Source organism: Enoplosus armatus, chromosome 18 (assembly GCF_043641665.1).
Source record: "Enoplosus armatus isolate fEnoArm2 chromosome 18, fEnoArm2.hap1, whole genome shotgun sequence".
NCBI lineage: Eukaryota > Metazoa > Chordata > Actinopteri > Centrarchiformes > Enoplosidae > Enoplosus > Enoplosus armatus.
In genome coordinates this window covers 3,207,466-3,223,058 of record NC_092197.1, presented here as the reverse complement: position 1 = coordinate 3,223,058, position 15,593 = coordinate 3,207,466, and the positions used below count along the sequence as shown (strand labels likewise).

Below are 15,593 nucleotides of genomic sequence, written 5' to 3'. Positions count from 1 at the left end.
TTCAAAATAACATGATACCCAGTGTACAGGGTCCTGCATTCAAGTTAAAGTACAAAAGTATTAGCATCAAAATATACTCTAGGAGAAAAAGTAAAAGTACTCATTATGCAGAATGGCCCATTTCAGAATAATGTATATTATATTATTGAATTATAATCATTTATTGATTGAATACATCATAATGCATTTGTTGATTATATGTTGTAGAATTAACTAGTAACTAAGGGTATCAAATTCATTAAGTCGAGTAAAAAGTAGAATATTTACCTCTGAAATGAGTAGAAGCGTAAAATAGCATAAAATTGAAATACTAAAAAAGTAAAGTAAGTACCTCACACTTGTACCTTCTACCACTGCTTAAAACACAAACTTACACTTAAACATCACACTATGTGTATACTTGTCTATAAATCATTTCTAACACTTTTACTGTTTTACAAGGTCGCTTTAACTTTTAAGAACAAAATGACAAAGTAGCTCTGTAGCATTAAGTACACTTAAAGTACCTGTACACTTTGAAGTACACTTATAAATGAATTAAGGCTGAATAAGTATTAAACTAGTCCACTTCCATGTATACTGATAGTTTATCCAACATTAACACAAGTGTACTTATTCACAGAAGTATACTTAATAGTGTATACTCGAGGATCACTTGTTTTTTGTAAAGGAAGTGAAAATGCAATTCTCATTGAGGCTGATAATAAGATGTTGGCCTTGGCTGATTGAAAGGGTGCAGAGAGCAACGAAAACAGAGCGAGGAGGTGAGAGAAACTGAGACCGAGAGAGAGAGAGAGACCCTCTGCAGCTCCAGCTCTTGTTATTTTAACCCAGATTCAGCACTGAAATATGGCCACCATGTGGACTCTCTCAAGAAGTGTGGCTCCAGTGTCGGCCCAGCCAATCAGAGGAGACGTGGCGGTACCAGGGAGGAGGGACGTGGGGAGGGTCTGGGAGTCTCAGAGAGAGAGAGAGGCATTAAAGTGTGTGAGCAGAGGAGAGTCAGGGCAGAGAAGCCACATCTCCAGGAGAGCTGCACTATCCACAGACCAATGGAGACAGGTTGGACTTTTGTCTTATTTTTCTTAATCATCCTGCAGTCATTTCCCGTTTGACCCTCCGAGGTGACTCCCCGGGTGAACACTTACTCACACAAACGCTCAGCTGGGCTCCTGGCTGATGTAATAGGATGTAAATATTATGTTTTAGGTCTGAATCACAAGCTCGCCGTAGCGTCACGGGGCTCCAGGATGCTGAGCAGATGTGCAGAAGTGTTGGGAAAGACTGGCTCCTTCGCTGTGGAAAACCTGACTATGAACTCCTTTGTTATTGATTGCTATTATTACTATCAGAGTCTGCAATTTTCCTTAAATAATAACAAGGCCAAAGCTTATTCTGTCCTATAAAACAGAACAAAATTAGATGGATGCCCAGAGTAAGAAGAGCCTTACTCTGTGCTTTTGTTGTATTTGACGTTTCACCATGTGGTTTATCTTAAACAGAGACGTTACTCAACAAGAAACTGTGACTGGACCAGTATTCGAGGTCCTCCGTGACCAATCATCTCCTGCATTCCCTTTCAGTAGCTGCAGGGGCTTTTCATTCAAACAGATCCTCACAGATTATAAGCGCTCCCTTTGTCTTTTAAAATTGCTTTGCTGTTGGGTCACATAAGGCGAGAGAGTTGTGGGCTGGAAATGCAGGACGTGTATATATATATATATATCTTGAGTTAGATAATATTTAACAGAACGATGCCGCTGTGTTGCCTCATAGCTTCATGATGGTAACAGGTTGCAGAAGCTTATCTGGTGTCTGTAGCGCTCTCTCCTCTCAGCAGTGTCGACCCTCCATAAACTCTCCCCAAACCCTTCATCCAGCTCTAAACAAACACTCTCCATGGTGACGCGTTACTCTCGTCGTGGCATGTCCATAGATGTGTAGATTGTTTCCTGTCAGCGGCAGCGTGGAAAGGCGTTCCCTGCTGTTTTGTTGCTGAGATAAGAGAAAGGCTGAGTGGGCACTTTGAACAGGAGTTGTGGGCTAACTTTTGAGCCGCAGTAGTAGAAAGTGGCTAAAGGGATGACAGTGTTAGTCGATGGGAATCCTACTGAATACTGTTTGAATTGTCGCCACAACAGTTGAATGGATTGCCATTAAATTTGGATTTTCACGTCGCCCTCAGCATGAATTGGAACAACCCGTCAGCCTCAGCTGTACTTTGTGTCTAGTGCTAATTAGCAAATGTTAGCATGCTAACATGCCAAACAAAGATGTTGAACATGGTAAACATTATACCTGGTAAACATCAGCATGTTAGCGTTGGCTTTGTGAGCACATTAGCATGCTGACATTAGCACAGCTTCACAGAGCTGCTAGCATGGCTGTAGACCTGCTCATGTTTATTTTAGTTTGTAAATGAGTGTAACATTTAATGACGTTCCTCTGTGACCGATTAAGCATCTTTAACAGGATCACCAGTTCATCCTTAATTTCTTTATTGATTTATTAGTAGAGGCTGAAGGCAAACTGAGGTTCAGCTGTGGAGGAGTTCCCTTCTTTTCAAGCTCCTGTCTCACACTTTTGGGGGGGACCATATGTCAGATGGCAGGGAGTCTTGTAAGTGTGTGCGCTCATGGGGATTAGTGTTGGGGGTCAACGGGGTGGTGGGATGCAGTCTGAGGGCCGTAAACTTTTCTGTGTATGTAAACCGAGCCTCAAATAATCCTGGGTCCCCCCCCCCGGTTACTCAGGGAGCATAAAGGACATCATAAATCCACCTCGAGCCTCACATATACAGGCTACCATGCTCCACTCTATCTTGGGAAACTCCTGTTCATGATAACTGCTCAAATCTGTCCGTCTGGGAACAGTGAGCAGACGTCTGGGCACAAATACCAGGTACATTAATAGAACCAGACTTGCCCAGACTTGTTTTTTAGATCTACTAACCCACATTCAAGACAGCTTTAGATAAATTGAGTACTAGTAGGTACTGTGTAACCAACAGGCACGTGACGCAAACATACTGCAGCCATGCAAGGTCAAAGGTTAAGTGTTCAGGCCTTCAAAGCTCCGTATCTCCCCAGCTGGTTCGAATTGTTTCAACTCCAAAGTGTTTTCCAACAATATTCCTGTCAGTGAGGAATTAGTCTTCGCAACTGGCCGGCAAATGTTTGACCCTAAAACGTCAGACTGCCCGTTTGTCTTAAATCCTAACGTCAAACATCAGTCTCGTCAAAGGACCTCTGGGACTCGGCCCTTTTTCTTTGTGAGAGTGGGTGGGAAGAGGTTTCTGTTAGCGAATGTGCGTCTGCATCTGTTTCTGCATCTGTTCATGGTGAGGCAATGAGAACACTTGTGATTCATAAAATTAATTTTGGTCCAAATCCACAGAGGCGGCTGTCTGTGCCTGTTCCTTATGATCTCATCTGTTTTAGATGGTCCAAACATACTCTACGTTAGCGCGCACCGCCCTGAAAGAGACCGCAGATCTGGGTCATTTTCTCCGCTGGAAAAGAAGAAAAAAAAAAAAAAAGAGAACTGTTGTTGATATCTCTACAGGATGACGAAGATCAAAGTTTGTGTAACGCTCTCGCTCACTCACTCGCACACTGGCCGGGGATGGGACCACAAGGGGGGCGGCCGTGGCTCCCTCGACCCTCGCCGTTAAGGGCACGACGGGGGCCGAGTGATGGAAACCTCGCAGTGCGGGCGGCACACGTGTCAACAGCGGCCCCCGGCTCCCTCCGCTGCCCTGCCAAACGCTGGTCGGAGAATGACTAACAGACTCCCAGGAGGCAGCAGGGAAACCAGGGCAGAAGAAAAAAAAAAAGACTCAAAGAAAAGAAACAAACTGTCAGCTTTGGCCCAGAGCGGTATTTATAACAAGAGCACAAAGGCCTGTACAGTATAAGCATCTTTTAATCGTCTCTGGCAGTTCAACTTCTGTATGTTCGGCTCAGATTCGTTAATGTCTCTCATAGGCTGCATCTCAAACTTTTCCTAACTTGAATAGAATTAGTGTTTGGCCGTTTAATCTCTCGAGATCTTCCAGGGGGGATCCTGAGGGCTTTAAAATAGGGACGCCTTGTTGAAAAGGGTCTTTATGTGTTGTCCTTTTATTGGAATCTAGTGGTTGTTGTTATCAGAATATACTTAAAACGAGTCACGTCATACAAGGTGTGAAAATGAGGCCCATAATTCAGATGTAATTTGAATTAGTGAAATAGGCCAGTTTATAATTCAGTCAGGGACACTTACGTCAAGGACTACACCTTTTTATAGCAAACGGTTATACGGTTTGATTCAGTGGAAATAGAGGGAGCATTCAAGACGATTCTGCTTGGAGAACTAACTTCTCATTCGCTGAGAGTTAGCCTAGCTTAGTATAAAGAAGGGAAGCCTAGCTCTCTCCAAAGTTTAAAAAATAGCACACAACTCCACGTAAGTGTTGGCAGGAGCTAAGCTAATCGCCTCCCGGCTCCATGTGGAGACAGACGTGAATGTCGGTTGCTCATAATTATTAAACTAAGACGGTGAACGTGTTTACACAACATTATAACTGCTAAACATCAGCATGTTAGCATTTAGCTCAACTTCCCATTCAAACTTTGTATCCAGCATTTATATTATTTTCCTTACGTTTCTTGTTGAAGACGTTTGAGTCTCTTTAAGTGGCAAACCTCTGTTACTGCTGCCTGAGACACAAACTCATCATCATCATCATCATCACTGTCTGTGCATAGAGGATTGGACTTTAGTGTGTAAAAGCTTTTATGAACGGGTTATAGCTTTAATCAGCACTAAACAGGAGCAAAGTACACATTTATTAAAGAATATTGTCGTAATCCAGTTATGCGCTGTGGCAGATGTGGCAGATGTGACAGATGTGGCTGTATCGTGTGTTTGTGTGTCGGTTGTGTAGTGCTTGAATGAATGAACGAACACCATTTGCAGCTTCCTCGTTGTAGTGTCACTGACTCAGCAGTGCAGCAGGGTTGAAGTCACTGAGGTTATCGGCGGTCATGTGACAGCCGGACGGCCGTTGTGTTATCAGCCGTCGGCTGACCCCAGGTCAGCTGTGTGGGCTGCTTGATGAGAGGCCTCGGGCTTGTTTTTCTCTCTGTCTGCATCCGCTTCTCATTCCGCTGTTTCCACGTCTATTTTAACCCTCCCATCTCCACCTCCACAGCACACACACACACACACACACACACACACACACACACACACACACACACACACACACACACACACAAAGCATAATGTTTTTCTAGCTTTCATCTTTCTACAACCTCAGTCATGAAGATCCACTGGGAGTAGAGGACACGACGAGTGCCCTGATCACAAATCCTGAAACATAAACACTGAGAAGAAACAGAAGAGGCCCACTTCAAATGAACACATCGCTACACAACTCATTAAACCCTCTCCTGAAGATCTACACCAGAAGCCTCCCTTCCTCCTCTCCCTGCTCCTCCTCCACACTTCTGCTTTTCCAAATATGACAGGAGAGAAACAGGAGAGCTGCACTTCCTCAAATAAAACAAAAAAAATGACTGATCATCTTAGAGCTTCTTTTATACATGCAATTACATTTTATACATGCAATTAAAGCACTCACCCTGTTGTTCTGTCTCTCTGTTTTATGTCTTAGGTGTGTCTGATGTGACGCCAGCGGGCTGGCTCAGGGAACACAACTTCAATACAATGTAGACACCAAAAACCAGACAGAATAAGAGTCTGAAGACCGAGCCGACAGAAGGAGGGTGAGTCCAAGGAGGAGGAACGACAGCTGTGCCGACGCGACACCAGCAGAAGATAAGAAGTGAAAGAGGGAAGAAGAGGGAAGCAGCAGACTGTGAATCATTGACGTGAACCTTTTGTGCGCAGCAGCGTCGCCTCTCCTTCCTGTGAAGTGTTCACTCGCTTTCACATCCGCGGCGGAGAAGGATCACAACCTCGCCTCTCTGTCTTCTGAGGGCCTCCGACCCAGAGTTGAAATCTGAACAGAGGGAGACTCCAGCCACCGTCAGCATGTGCCATGTCATTGTCACCTGCCGCTCCATGCTGTGGACTCTGCTGAGCATTGTGGCCGCGTTCGGAGAGCTCATCGCCTTCATGAGCACTGACTGGCTGGTGGGATTCCCCCGCACCCCCGATGCCGTCTTCGGCCCCCATGGGGCCACCACAGCCGGAGAGGCCTACAGGCCCACTTTAGGCATCTACGGCCGCTGTATAAAACTGCCCCACCTGCAGCGTGGAATACTGTGCGGGCCGTACGCCATACACTTTGGGGAGATTGCCAGCGGGTTCTGGCAGGCTACTTCCATCTTCCTGGCGGCAGGGATCCTGCTGCTGTGCGCCGTGGCGTTCATCTCGGTCTTCACCATGTGCTTCCAAAGCATCATGAAGAAGAGCATCTTCAACGTGTGTGGACTGCTGCAAGGGATCGCAGGTGAGATATCTACTGACATGCTTTGGTGCATATCACCGATCTAAAGAGTGATGACTGCAAAACTGTTGAATGCTCCCTTTAAAATATTTTGTTTCATTAGGAAACGTATGTTTTGAGGCCAGTGTGGCTCTTATTAGGTAGCAAACAGACTCAGGTTTGTGTCATTGAACAAATGGGTTTTTAGGCGCCGGTATACTTCATCAAGACTGCTGGTCTGATTGATAAACAGCTTCGGAACCTGAATACTCCACCCCTCCACCTTTACGTCTGAATTGGGGGGGCTGCGTCTGATGATTTCTGTAACTTTTCAGTGATTCGCCAGGTGTGTGGAGGTGAGGAAGTGGGCAGGGCTTCTCTCTCTAGCTCTCCGTTTTGTCACTTGTGTCCAACAGAACCGAAACGGCCTAAAAATGTAAACGATCATTGCGTCTCTAAACACTTTTTGATTTCTGGCACGGTTGAAGAACATACCTCCAAACCAGACTCAAAACAATATCAACACTACATTGCAAACTAACTACTTGTGTGTCCTGTGTACGTGTTTTGCACGCTGACTGTACTGAACTAAAGAGAACAGAGGAATCTCAAAGCTAACTCAAGTCCGTCTGACCTTTTTTTTTATTGTTTCTCTTCATTCCTGTGGCGTCCACTTCACGTTCATCAAGGTAAATGAAAAGTTTCAGCTCAACACATTCATTACGAGCGCCACAACTCCCACTGCAGGAATGATGTGTTTGATTCTGAGCCTTCAAAGCCAGTCAGACGTTTGAAACTCACCACCCTCGGAGCTGTCACTCGGAGCAACTGCCACCCAAATATTTACTTTCTACCCACTCAGCTGGAGCCTTTCTGACACCTGATTGGCCTACAAAAAAAAAACAAAAAAACGAGTCACGAACACGCATGCGTATCTCCGTTTGTGTGTGTGAAGGGTGTGTATCCTGTCTATGGTTGTGTTTGAGGCCAAATCTCAGGCCGCTTTGACTCACTGTGGTGAATTGTGGAAGGGAGGAGGCCATGAGATCACGCTCGCTGAACCTCCTCTATTTTAACATGCTGTAGCTCTCTGGGCTCTCTGGGTGATTATGGCTGTCCTCCCCCACAGTTGTTTATTTGGTGCAGGCCCAAACAGAAAACGGTGGGCGTGTTGGTGAAGGACGTGCCGAGCTGTAAACTCAGCTCTGTGCAGGCCCGCTGACCTGAGAGAGCGTTTAAATCCTGTGAATCATGAATGACTGCTTGAAGGCTCGCTCTACTCAATAAGCCTGAAATAGCTTAATGTGAATGTTAGTGTTGGACACCACAGATGTTATTGTCTATACTCTGTTACGACTATAGCTGTAGGGTTGAGCGATATAACAGCCCCTTTAATGCTGTATTAAAGCAATGAGCACTTGTATTCTTTTTACGTATGTTTATTTAAAGTACCGTTTATATGAAGCACCATTATTTGTCAGAAGTTAACTACATTCCTTGTTGGTTATTTTATACATTTCTCAACTGATTTTCCAGAAAATGTACTATATCACAGTACTGTATGTCAATATCGCAATATAAAGTTACATGTACTGTGACAGAATATCACATCACAAATCAGCCACTCCCAGTTAGTGTTGTTCGTATGTGTTTGAATTTTAAAATATATCAAATCCTGCAGGCTTGAATGGCTCCTGCACAGAAGACAGCATCTGTATCCAGCTGTTACAATGCTACGAACAATTGCTGTTTTGCCAAAACACCACTAAATATGCTACTTTTTTTTTTTTTTTTTAGCTTCTGAGCTATGAGGAGGTGATAGTGTGACACAAACGTGTTGCATTTAGCTAGTCGTGGAGAAACGGAGTTATGTGAACATATTGAACAGTCGAGAAGTGATTTATGCTGCAGGAGGACGTTTCTGAGGGTGGTTTGATTGGTTTTGACACTTTGCTGTGACTCTGGGTTGCTAATGTTAGCTTAAACTCTGGTGTGGTAGCGTCTTGGCTCCCACACAGCGGATGTTCCGGTCCTGACGGGGCCTTTTAGTAACCTGTATTGATGTAGTTAGATAATGATTTGCTCGCTGGCCTTCGATCATTTACTACAGTAGGTTGTAAAGCTAGTTAGCTGGGCAAGCTAATGTCGGCAGCCCGTCATTACAGCGTATCTCTTGTGTTTCAAGTACAGTTAGTATAGTTCTTACTGGAGAGAAATACCTACTTATGATTGCTAAGCTATCACTGTTTAGCTAACGGTCAGTTGTCAAGTTGCAAGTGTAGAAATGGATTCTGCTCAACACAGCCTCCAGAGATGGTGTTACATAACCCAAAAGCCCTCAATTTACCTTATCTATATAAAGGACTGGGGGTCCGGGACACATGGCTAAGGTAATGAAAGTGGGGAAGTGCACTGCTGAGTCTCCTCATTGTGGAGAGGATGAGGATGGGGAAGAGGAAAGGGGGCGAGAGGAGCTTCAAACAGCTGAGGAGGCGGGAGGGTTTCCTTCGTTCCTGGCGATAACCCTTTACTCATTTCAACCGCAGGAAGAGATAAGAGCCAGCACACCGCCTGTCTGACATCTAACAGTGTCTCTGCCGAAGCTCCTTTGTCCTTTTTCCAACATCAATCAATCCGTCAGAGTGCATGAGGGTCTTTTCACGAGGCCTGTGAGTGATACCGCTCTCACTGACATCCACCACACCGACCTGACTCTTACTAATCACTATTTCCACTACTCGTGCCGACCCTCCGGTAATGAGAAAACTGGAGCCAGGCGGCAGATGTTTGGGGAAGTGATTGACCTCAGATGGGAAGATTGCGATGCCGTTGCCAGAGATGGTCACGTCATTGCGCTGGAGTGACTCCAAAGCCCATTAACCTAATCTTCACATACTGATGTCACTTGTACTTTTAACTTTACTGACTCTTTTGTCCCCTATGACACACTTTCTGATGTCTCGGGTGGTTTAAAGATTTCAGCTGAAGGTAAACCCATTCCCTTTACTTTACGTAATCGAATGGCTAAAACAGACAGCCTTCTGTTAAGGGTCCGTCGGGTACACTTTGTATCCTGCAGGCGCCCTTACAGACTACCTGTAAGTGAATTCTCTGTACATTTATTGAAACGCCTTCCTCACTCATCGTCACTCATGTCGAACTCCAGCAGAAAAGGATTAGAGACAAGACGGCAAACAAACCGGCCCGTAAAGCTGTCTCCAATTCCTGCGCGTTCGGTTTTGAATGCTTTTATGGCCGACCATAAACTTTCCCTCCAGCCGTGAGTCACAGAGCCTCGTCGCAGGTTTAACCGTTGACCATGACTCAGCTCCAGGCTGGAAGTGAGGGAAACAAAGCAACGACTCAAAAAGGAATTTAAGCGTCATGACTGAGTGATGATGATTCTGAGATATCAGAGTAAAGAAGATTCCCGTGCATTTAATAGCTTTTACTGGATATCTGTGTTTACACTGGAGCGGTGGCTGTTATTTTTACACCGCAGCATTTACATTCATATATCAGTAATTTTACAATGGTTAGCTTTTTACAACCAATAAAGCATTATTATTATTATAATTATCATGAATTATCATGAAGGAACGCAGAGATACAGTATTACTTTATATGTTTCCTTATATGGTCGACCTGACATAGTTACTGTACAAGTTGTGGTCCGCTTGGAGGTCTGACGTTTAGGAGTCCAACTGTTTCCTGCATTAAAGCTGCTATAATCAATATTTTTTACAGTAACAATGCATCAAATGACGATGTTTGATGTGAACGGTGTGTGTGAAAGGAACATTTTAGCGTCTTTCAGGTCATGAAACATGTTAATCTAACACCAATAAGCTCTGATGAACGTGGTGGAGCATTTAGGATTTAGCCAGCTAAAGTGGCTTTGTATATTTTGGATGTGTTAATAGGTAACTTTGCTAACATGTTTGCCAGAACAACATAAGGTGACGGCGTGTCAGTGCTGTGTTTACCCCCAAGTGGCCAAAAAGTCAGTAAACGCAGCATTAAGAACAAATAATACATTGCATATGAGTAGAAATGCGACTCTGTGAGGCTACATGCTAACCATGCTAACAGGCGCACACTGACTGACTGATTTCAACATTACATGCTCTCAGTTGCCAGTTTATTAGGTACACTTAGCTAATACTGATACTGGACTTCCAGAATTATCTATTAACTATCAGAAACACCTGCTAGTATAATGCAAAACAATACAACAGCACCACAAACTGACCATAAAGTGGAATCCACGCCTCTCTAATAAAACAATTTCATTTGTACGACCGCTCTACCCTCAAAGGTGCTAAAGTCAAATTTAAGAAAAACATTTAAGTAAAATTAGAGCGGCAAAAAGTAATTTTTCATGCAAAAATGCCAAACATTTGCTGCTTTTCCTTCTTTTAACATCATAGTCGATGCACTACTTATTTTTTCCTGGAAAGAAGAAGGGTGGCCAGATTTCTTGGAGCAGAGTGCCGTCCTGCTGTGCTGTATTACAGGGTGGGGGCTGTGGGAGAAGAGGTTGGGGGGGGAGTTGGTGGCAGGGAGGCGGTTATCAGAAATGGATTGATGGTGGAGAATTGACAGTTTGGAAGTTAACAGAGACGAGATCCAGCTCAGAGGGAATAGCGGGGCTGGAAGGGTGGAGTGCCGTGGGATATTAGGTTAGAAGGTCCAGCTTGTAGAGAGGGGGGGGGGGGGTGGGAATGAGCGTGTGTGGAGGGGGGGTCTTAGGGAGGGGTGGGGTTGGGAATTAAAACCATACCTTCAATCCATCACTGGAGCCGGTCTGGACGTCAGGGCAGTGCAGCAACATGTGGAAAGAATTTATGACCTAGTTTTCATTTCCTTGTTTAATACGATATTGGGCTCTTTAAGAGCGAGAGAGCAGGAGGAGAAAGAGAGGAAGCAGAGAGAGAGAGACAGTTTCACCTCCACAGAGCAGTGAGACAGGTGAAAACACACACTGAAATTCTCATTCCCTGTTTGGTTCATTTATTATCTGTAATTGTGTTATTTGTAAATGTTTCCTCTGGAGCTTTTTTAATTGGTGGCAGGCCCCCCTTGTCCGGCCAGCTGATTGATCCGCTCCCACCGCAGGTTTAGGGTTAGTGCATAATATAGACTGCGTCAGGGTCAGTGTTGAGGTGTTGAAGTCGGCGGTGGGAGTAGAAGTGGGTCACGCTAAGACAGGAAGTGACCCCATCCTTCCACTGAGACGCAGGACGCCGGAGGGTCAGCGAGTGACTGGGGCAGGCGGGAAAGCCCTTCAGCTACCTTTTCCTGTTGTTCTCGTCTCTCTGTTGTGACCTGACCTGACAGACATGTGTGTGTCAAAGATTCGGGTTTAGGTTTCTCTTTCCTGCCTCGGCAGTCCCCGTACTGGAGGTCTCACTGTGATTGTCTTCGGTCACGTTTCAGACAGACGTCAGGAAATCGTTTCTGCCTGGTGTCAACATTTTATTTTTTTTTCTCCGGTCCTGATGGGATGCTTTGAATGCAGCGATGGCACTTTTATTTTGGCAGGAAATGTTTTCGTACCAGAGAATGATGGCGGTAGCAAAGATCGTTTGCTGCAGTCATCATTAACAGTTGTTGGTTGGGTTTTTGCCTAAAGATGGGGTTAGTCGGTTCACTCTGACACTTTGGTTCAGAGCAAGATCTCCCTTAAATTACTGGCAAGATTGCAGTACAATGAGGTGTGAATATTCACGGTCTCCAGAGGATTGCTCCTACTGAATTTGGCTTACCTTCGAGCTTACAATCAAAACGCTGTGATTCCTTATAATCAGAAGAAATGCATTGTTTAATAGAATAGATTTAGGAGAAGTAAAGTTGATTTCATGGAGTTCGCTGTTGGAGCAGCTGACAACAGGACAACCCAGAAAAGACATCTAGCCGTCAGTTAAAACTAGACTGAATTTCATTGAGAAGTTCAGCAGGTTATAGATTATAACCTTTTTATTTTAACGGCACGTTTTCAGCGTATAACCAGTTGTACAGCTGCTGCAGTGAGGCGGCTTCTCGACTGATGATTTGAATCATTGACATTTAGAGGGCAGCGCTACAAATTAGTGGTGAAAAACTCCCCATGGTACCTTTTTAAAATCACCAGTATGTTTGACAAAAACTTGTAACTCAAGGTCCATGATTGGAAAAAGTCAGCAAGTGGATATTAAGTAATGTTTTCTTTGTCTAACTACTGTTTCCAGGGTCATATTTTTGGGTGTAATAACCACAACAGTCCCGAGAGGCTGCCGTGTATTTTATATTTCAATAAACCTCCATCAGCTAAAGCTCCTTCTCTCTATGTTTCCCTCCTCGCAGGTTTGTTTCTGATCCTGGGTCTGATGTTGTACCCCGCTGGCTGGGGTTCAGACAAGGTCCAGCTGTACTGCGGCCCCGACGCGGCTCCATACCGGGCCGGGCTCTGCTCCATGGGCTGGGCCTTCTACACGGCCATGGGCGGCACCGTGCTCACCTTCATCTGCGCCGTCTTCTCCGCGCAGGCCGAGATCGCCACCTCCAGCGACAAGGTTCAGGAGGAGATCGAGGAGGGGAAAAGCCTGATCTGCCTCCTCTGAGGCCCGGAGACTTTAGTCCTGTGGGGAAAAGAGAAGAAGAAGAAGAAGGAGGAGGCAGAGACGGGCCAATAACAATCAGCGCCTGTCCTTCTGCCGGTTCCCGTGAGGCTGGCCTGTGAAATGGAGGCCCCTGCATTGTTTACCACTAAAACTGTGTCTCTGTTTTGTGTTTATGTGGGAGAAATCTACAAGTGCCAAGTTTTTTTCTCAGTGTGTGTCTCTGTCTTTCTGCCACTAGAGGTGCTGTGTCTGTTATTGTATTCATGTCAAACATGTGGACGCCCAGAGAGGCCTCGTCTGTCGCCGCATGTTCTGTAAATACGTGTGATTATATATATTTTGTACATAGTTTTGATGGTCAGCTTGATCCAGGCTGGGTTTGATGATGTCTCTCTTGCCTTAAAACACTGGTGCTTTTGCCACCAGACCACGACCAGCGAACCTGGATCTGTTAACTATTTGCCACGTGTGAGTTTTAACTCAACAAGGGAACCACTACTCAGTCAGAATAAACTACTCCCAGGATCAGAGTGGGTGTCCTCTAAAGCTTACAGAATGTACTGTTATTTGAATGATTAATGTGTTTGCAGACCCTTGAAATGTATCGGTGGAAATGATTAATCACACAGACTGCACGAGGACAAGCAAAGGAAGCGCCGTGGTGCATTTTGTTTGTCCTCTGTTAAGCAAAAATCCTGACATGAAGTGAGCTTTAATCCTAGCCGGAGCTGAAAGACGACCTGTGAAGGGTCCGTGTCTGGTCCTCGCTCAGCAGACATCCTGTAGTCTGTGCACAAAGACCTGGACTGAACGGCGAGGACGCACAAATGAAGTATTGCTGTTATTAGTCTGGTTTCAGGGAGGCTGTCGAGTCGTAGATAGTGTCCTATCGATTCCCATTTGTTTCTGCCAAACGAATAAAGAGAAGGGGGGGAAAACAAAAAAAAGTTTGGTTTTAGTTTTTTTATCTAGTGAAAGTCTCACTGTGGGGAAGAGGAGGAGGAGGAGGAGGAGGAGGAGGGAGGAAGGAGGAGGGAGGAGGGAGGTGGAGCAGCCAGCTTGGTGCTGAGACCTCGGTTTGGCCCCTGAGGTGGGGGTGGGTACGTTTTCTAGCCAGCGGGTGATCAGTTTTTCCACTGATGCAGAACTGAACTCTCTGTGTGTGTGTGTGTGTGTGTGTGTGTGTGTGTGTGTGTGTGTGTGTGTGTGTGTGTGTGTGTGTGTGTGTGTGTGTGTGTGTGTGTGTGTGTGTGTGTGTGTGTGTGTGTGTGTGTGTGTGTGTGATATTCAGCCAAAGTACATTTACTCAAGTACTGTACTTGTACCAAGGTATGTGTACTTTACTTGAGTATTTCCACTTTCTGAGTTTATACTTCTACTGCACCACATTTCAGAGGGAAATGTACTTTTCACTGCACATTTATTTGACAGCTTTAGTTACTTTACAAGTTAAGATTCGTGAGCCGATGAAATGCAGCACACTGTTAGAAATTAAACCAGTCTGTTTGGTTTCTGTCTCCTTGTCCTTGATAAGATCAATAAGATGAACAAAATAAAAAGGTATATAAAACTACAATAAGAGTAGAAGTAAAACTAGAAACTATACAAGAGACAAACGTACGAGGTGAAGTAACAGTGGTGTGTTTTCTTCCTCCCTCTCCCATTAATCATCTCAGGACCCCTCACATTTATCTTGTGAGTCTTTGGAGGGGCCCGACCCCTAGGTTGGGAACCAGTGGACCAAACCACCTAGCTGTATGTAAAGTAGTTAAAACTAGCTCCACTTACTTTTGATACTTTAAGTACTTTTTGCTGACTCTTGAATGCAGGACTTCTACTTCTACTAGTCATTTTTCTGTCCACCTGATGAGTGTGAGTCCAGTATTCTCTCCCTGTTAGCTCTGTTTTTGGTCTCCACCGACTCCTGAGGGAAATATCTGGCTCTGTAGCTGCGAAATGCTTAACTGCGTCTGTCGCTACTACGACAGTGTCACATTGTTATTATTAAAGAAATATCAATTATAGCCGCGTTCAAATGAACAACCATCAGCTACAAAATGCTTCTACTTGTGCCTTCTACCTGCTTGTGTTTGTGAGTCCCTCCCCAGATGTTCCTCCCCTCCATGTGGACTACAGAGAAACCTCTGGCTCAGAACCTCGTGGCTCCCTTCCTCCACCAGTGCACTCAAACTAAACACAGCAGCTTGATGACTTCCAGATTAGGCACATGACAAGTCCTGCAATCTGAAGAGTGCAGCAGAAACTGAGGCCTGTTTCAGAGCCAGAGGCGTTTAGTCTCTTTCATTTTCCTTTTTCTTAGAAAAGAGTCAAAGAGGACGAGGAGACGAGCCTTTTACACCTGGTAGAGGACGGATGCATTTATTCTCTCATGGTGAACAGTGGCAACTAAGTGCTTTTACTCAAATACTGTACTTAAGTTCCAATTTGAGGTACTTCACTTGAGCACTTCAATCTTATGCTTCTTTATACTTCTACTCCACTACGTTTTGGAGGGAAGTACTGTAGTTTTTTACTCAGCTACTTATATCTGACAG

General features: G+C 44.9%; 1 protein-coding gene across 1 annotated transcript in view; it reads left to right on the top strand.

Annotated features, from left to right (window-relative positions):
- The window catches only part of lhfpl2a (LHFPL tetraspan subfamily member 2a), a 36,428-nt gene extending 22,453 nt beyond the window's left edge, over positions 1 to 13,975 (top strand). The window contains exons 2-3 of the mRNA XM_070924892.1: positions 5,660 to 6,460; positions 12,782 to 13,975. Coding sequence (XP_070780993.1) covers positions 6,040 to 6,460; positions 12,782 to 13,038 — 678 coding nt within the window. The 5' untranslated portion in view covers positions 5,660 to 6,039 and the 3' untranslated portion in view covers positions 13,039 to 13,975. The remainder of the gene's footprint in view (positions 1 to 5,659; positions 6,461 to 12,781) is intronic.
- The last annotated feature ends 1,618 nt before the right edge of the window (positions 13,976 to 15,593 follow it).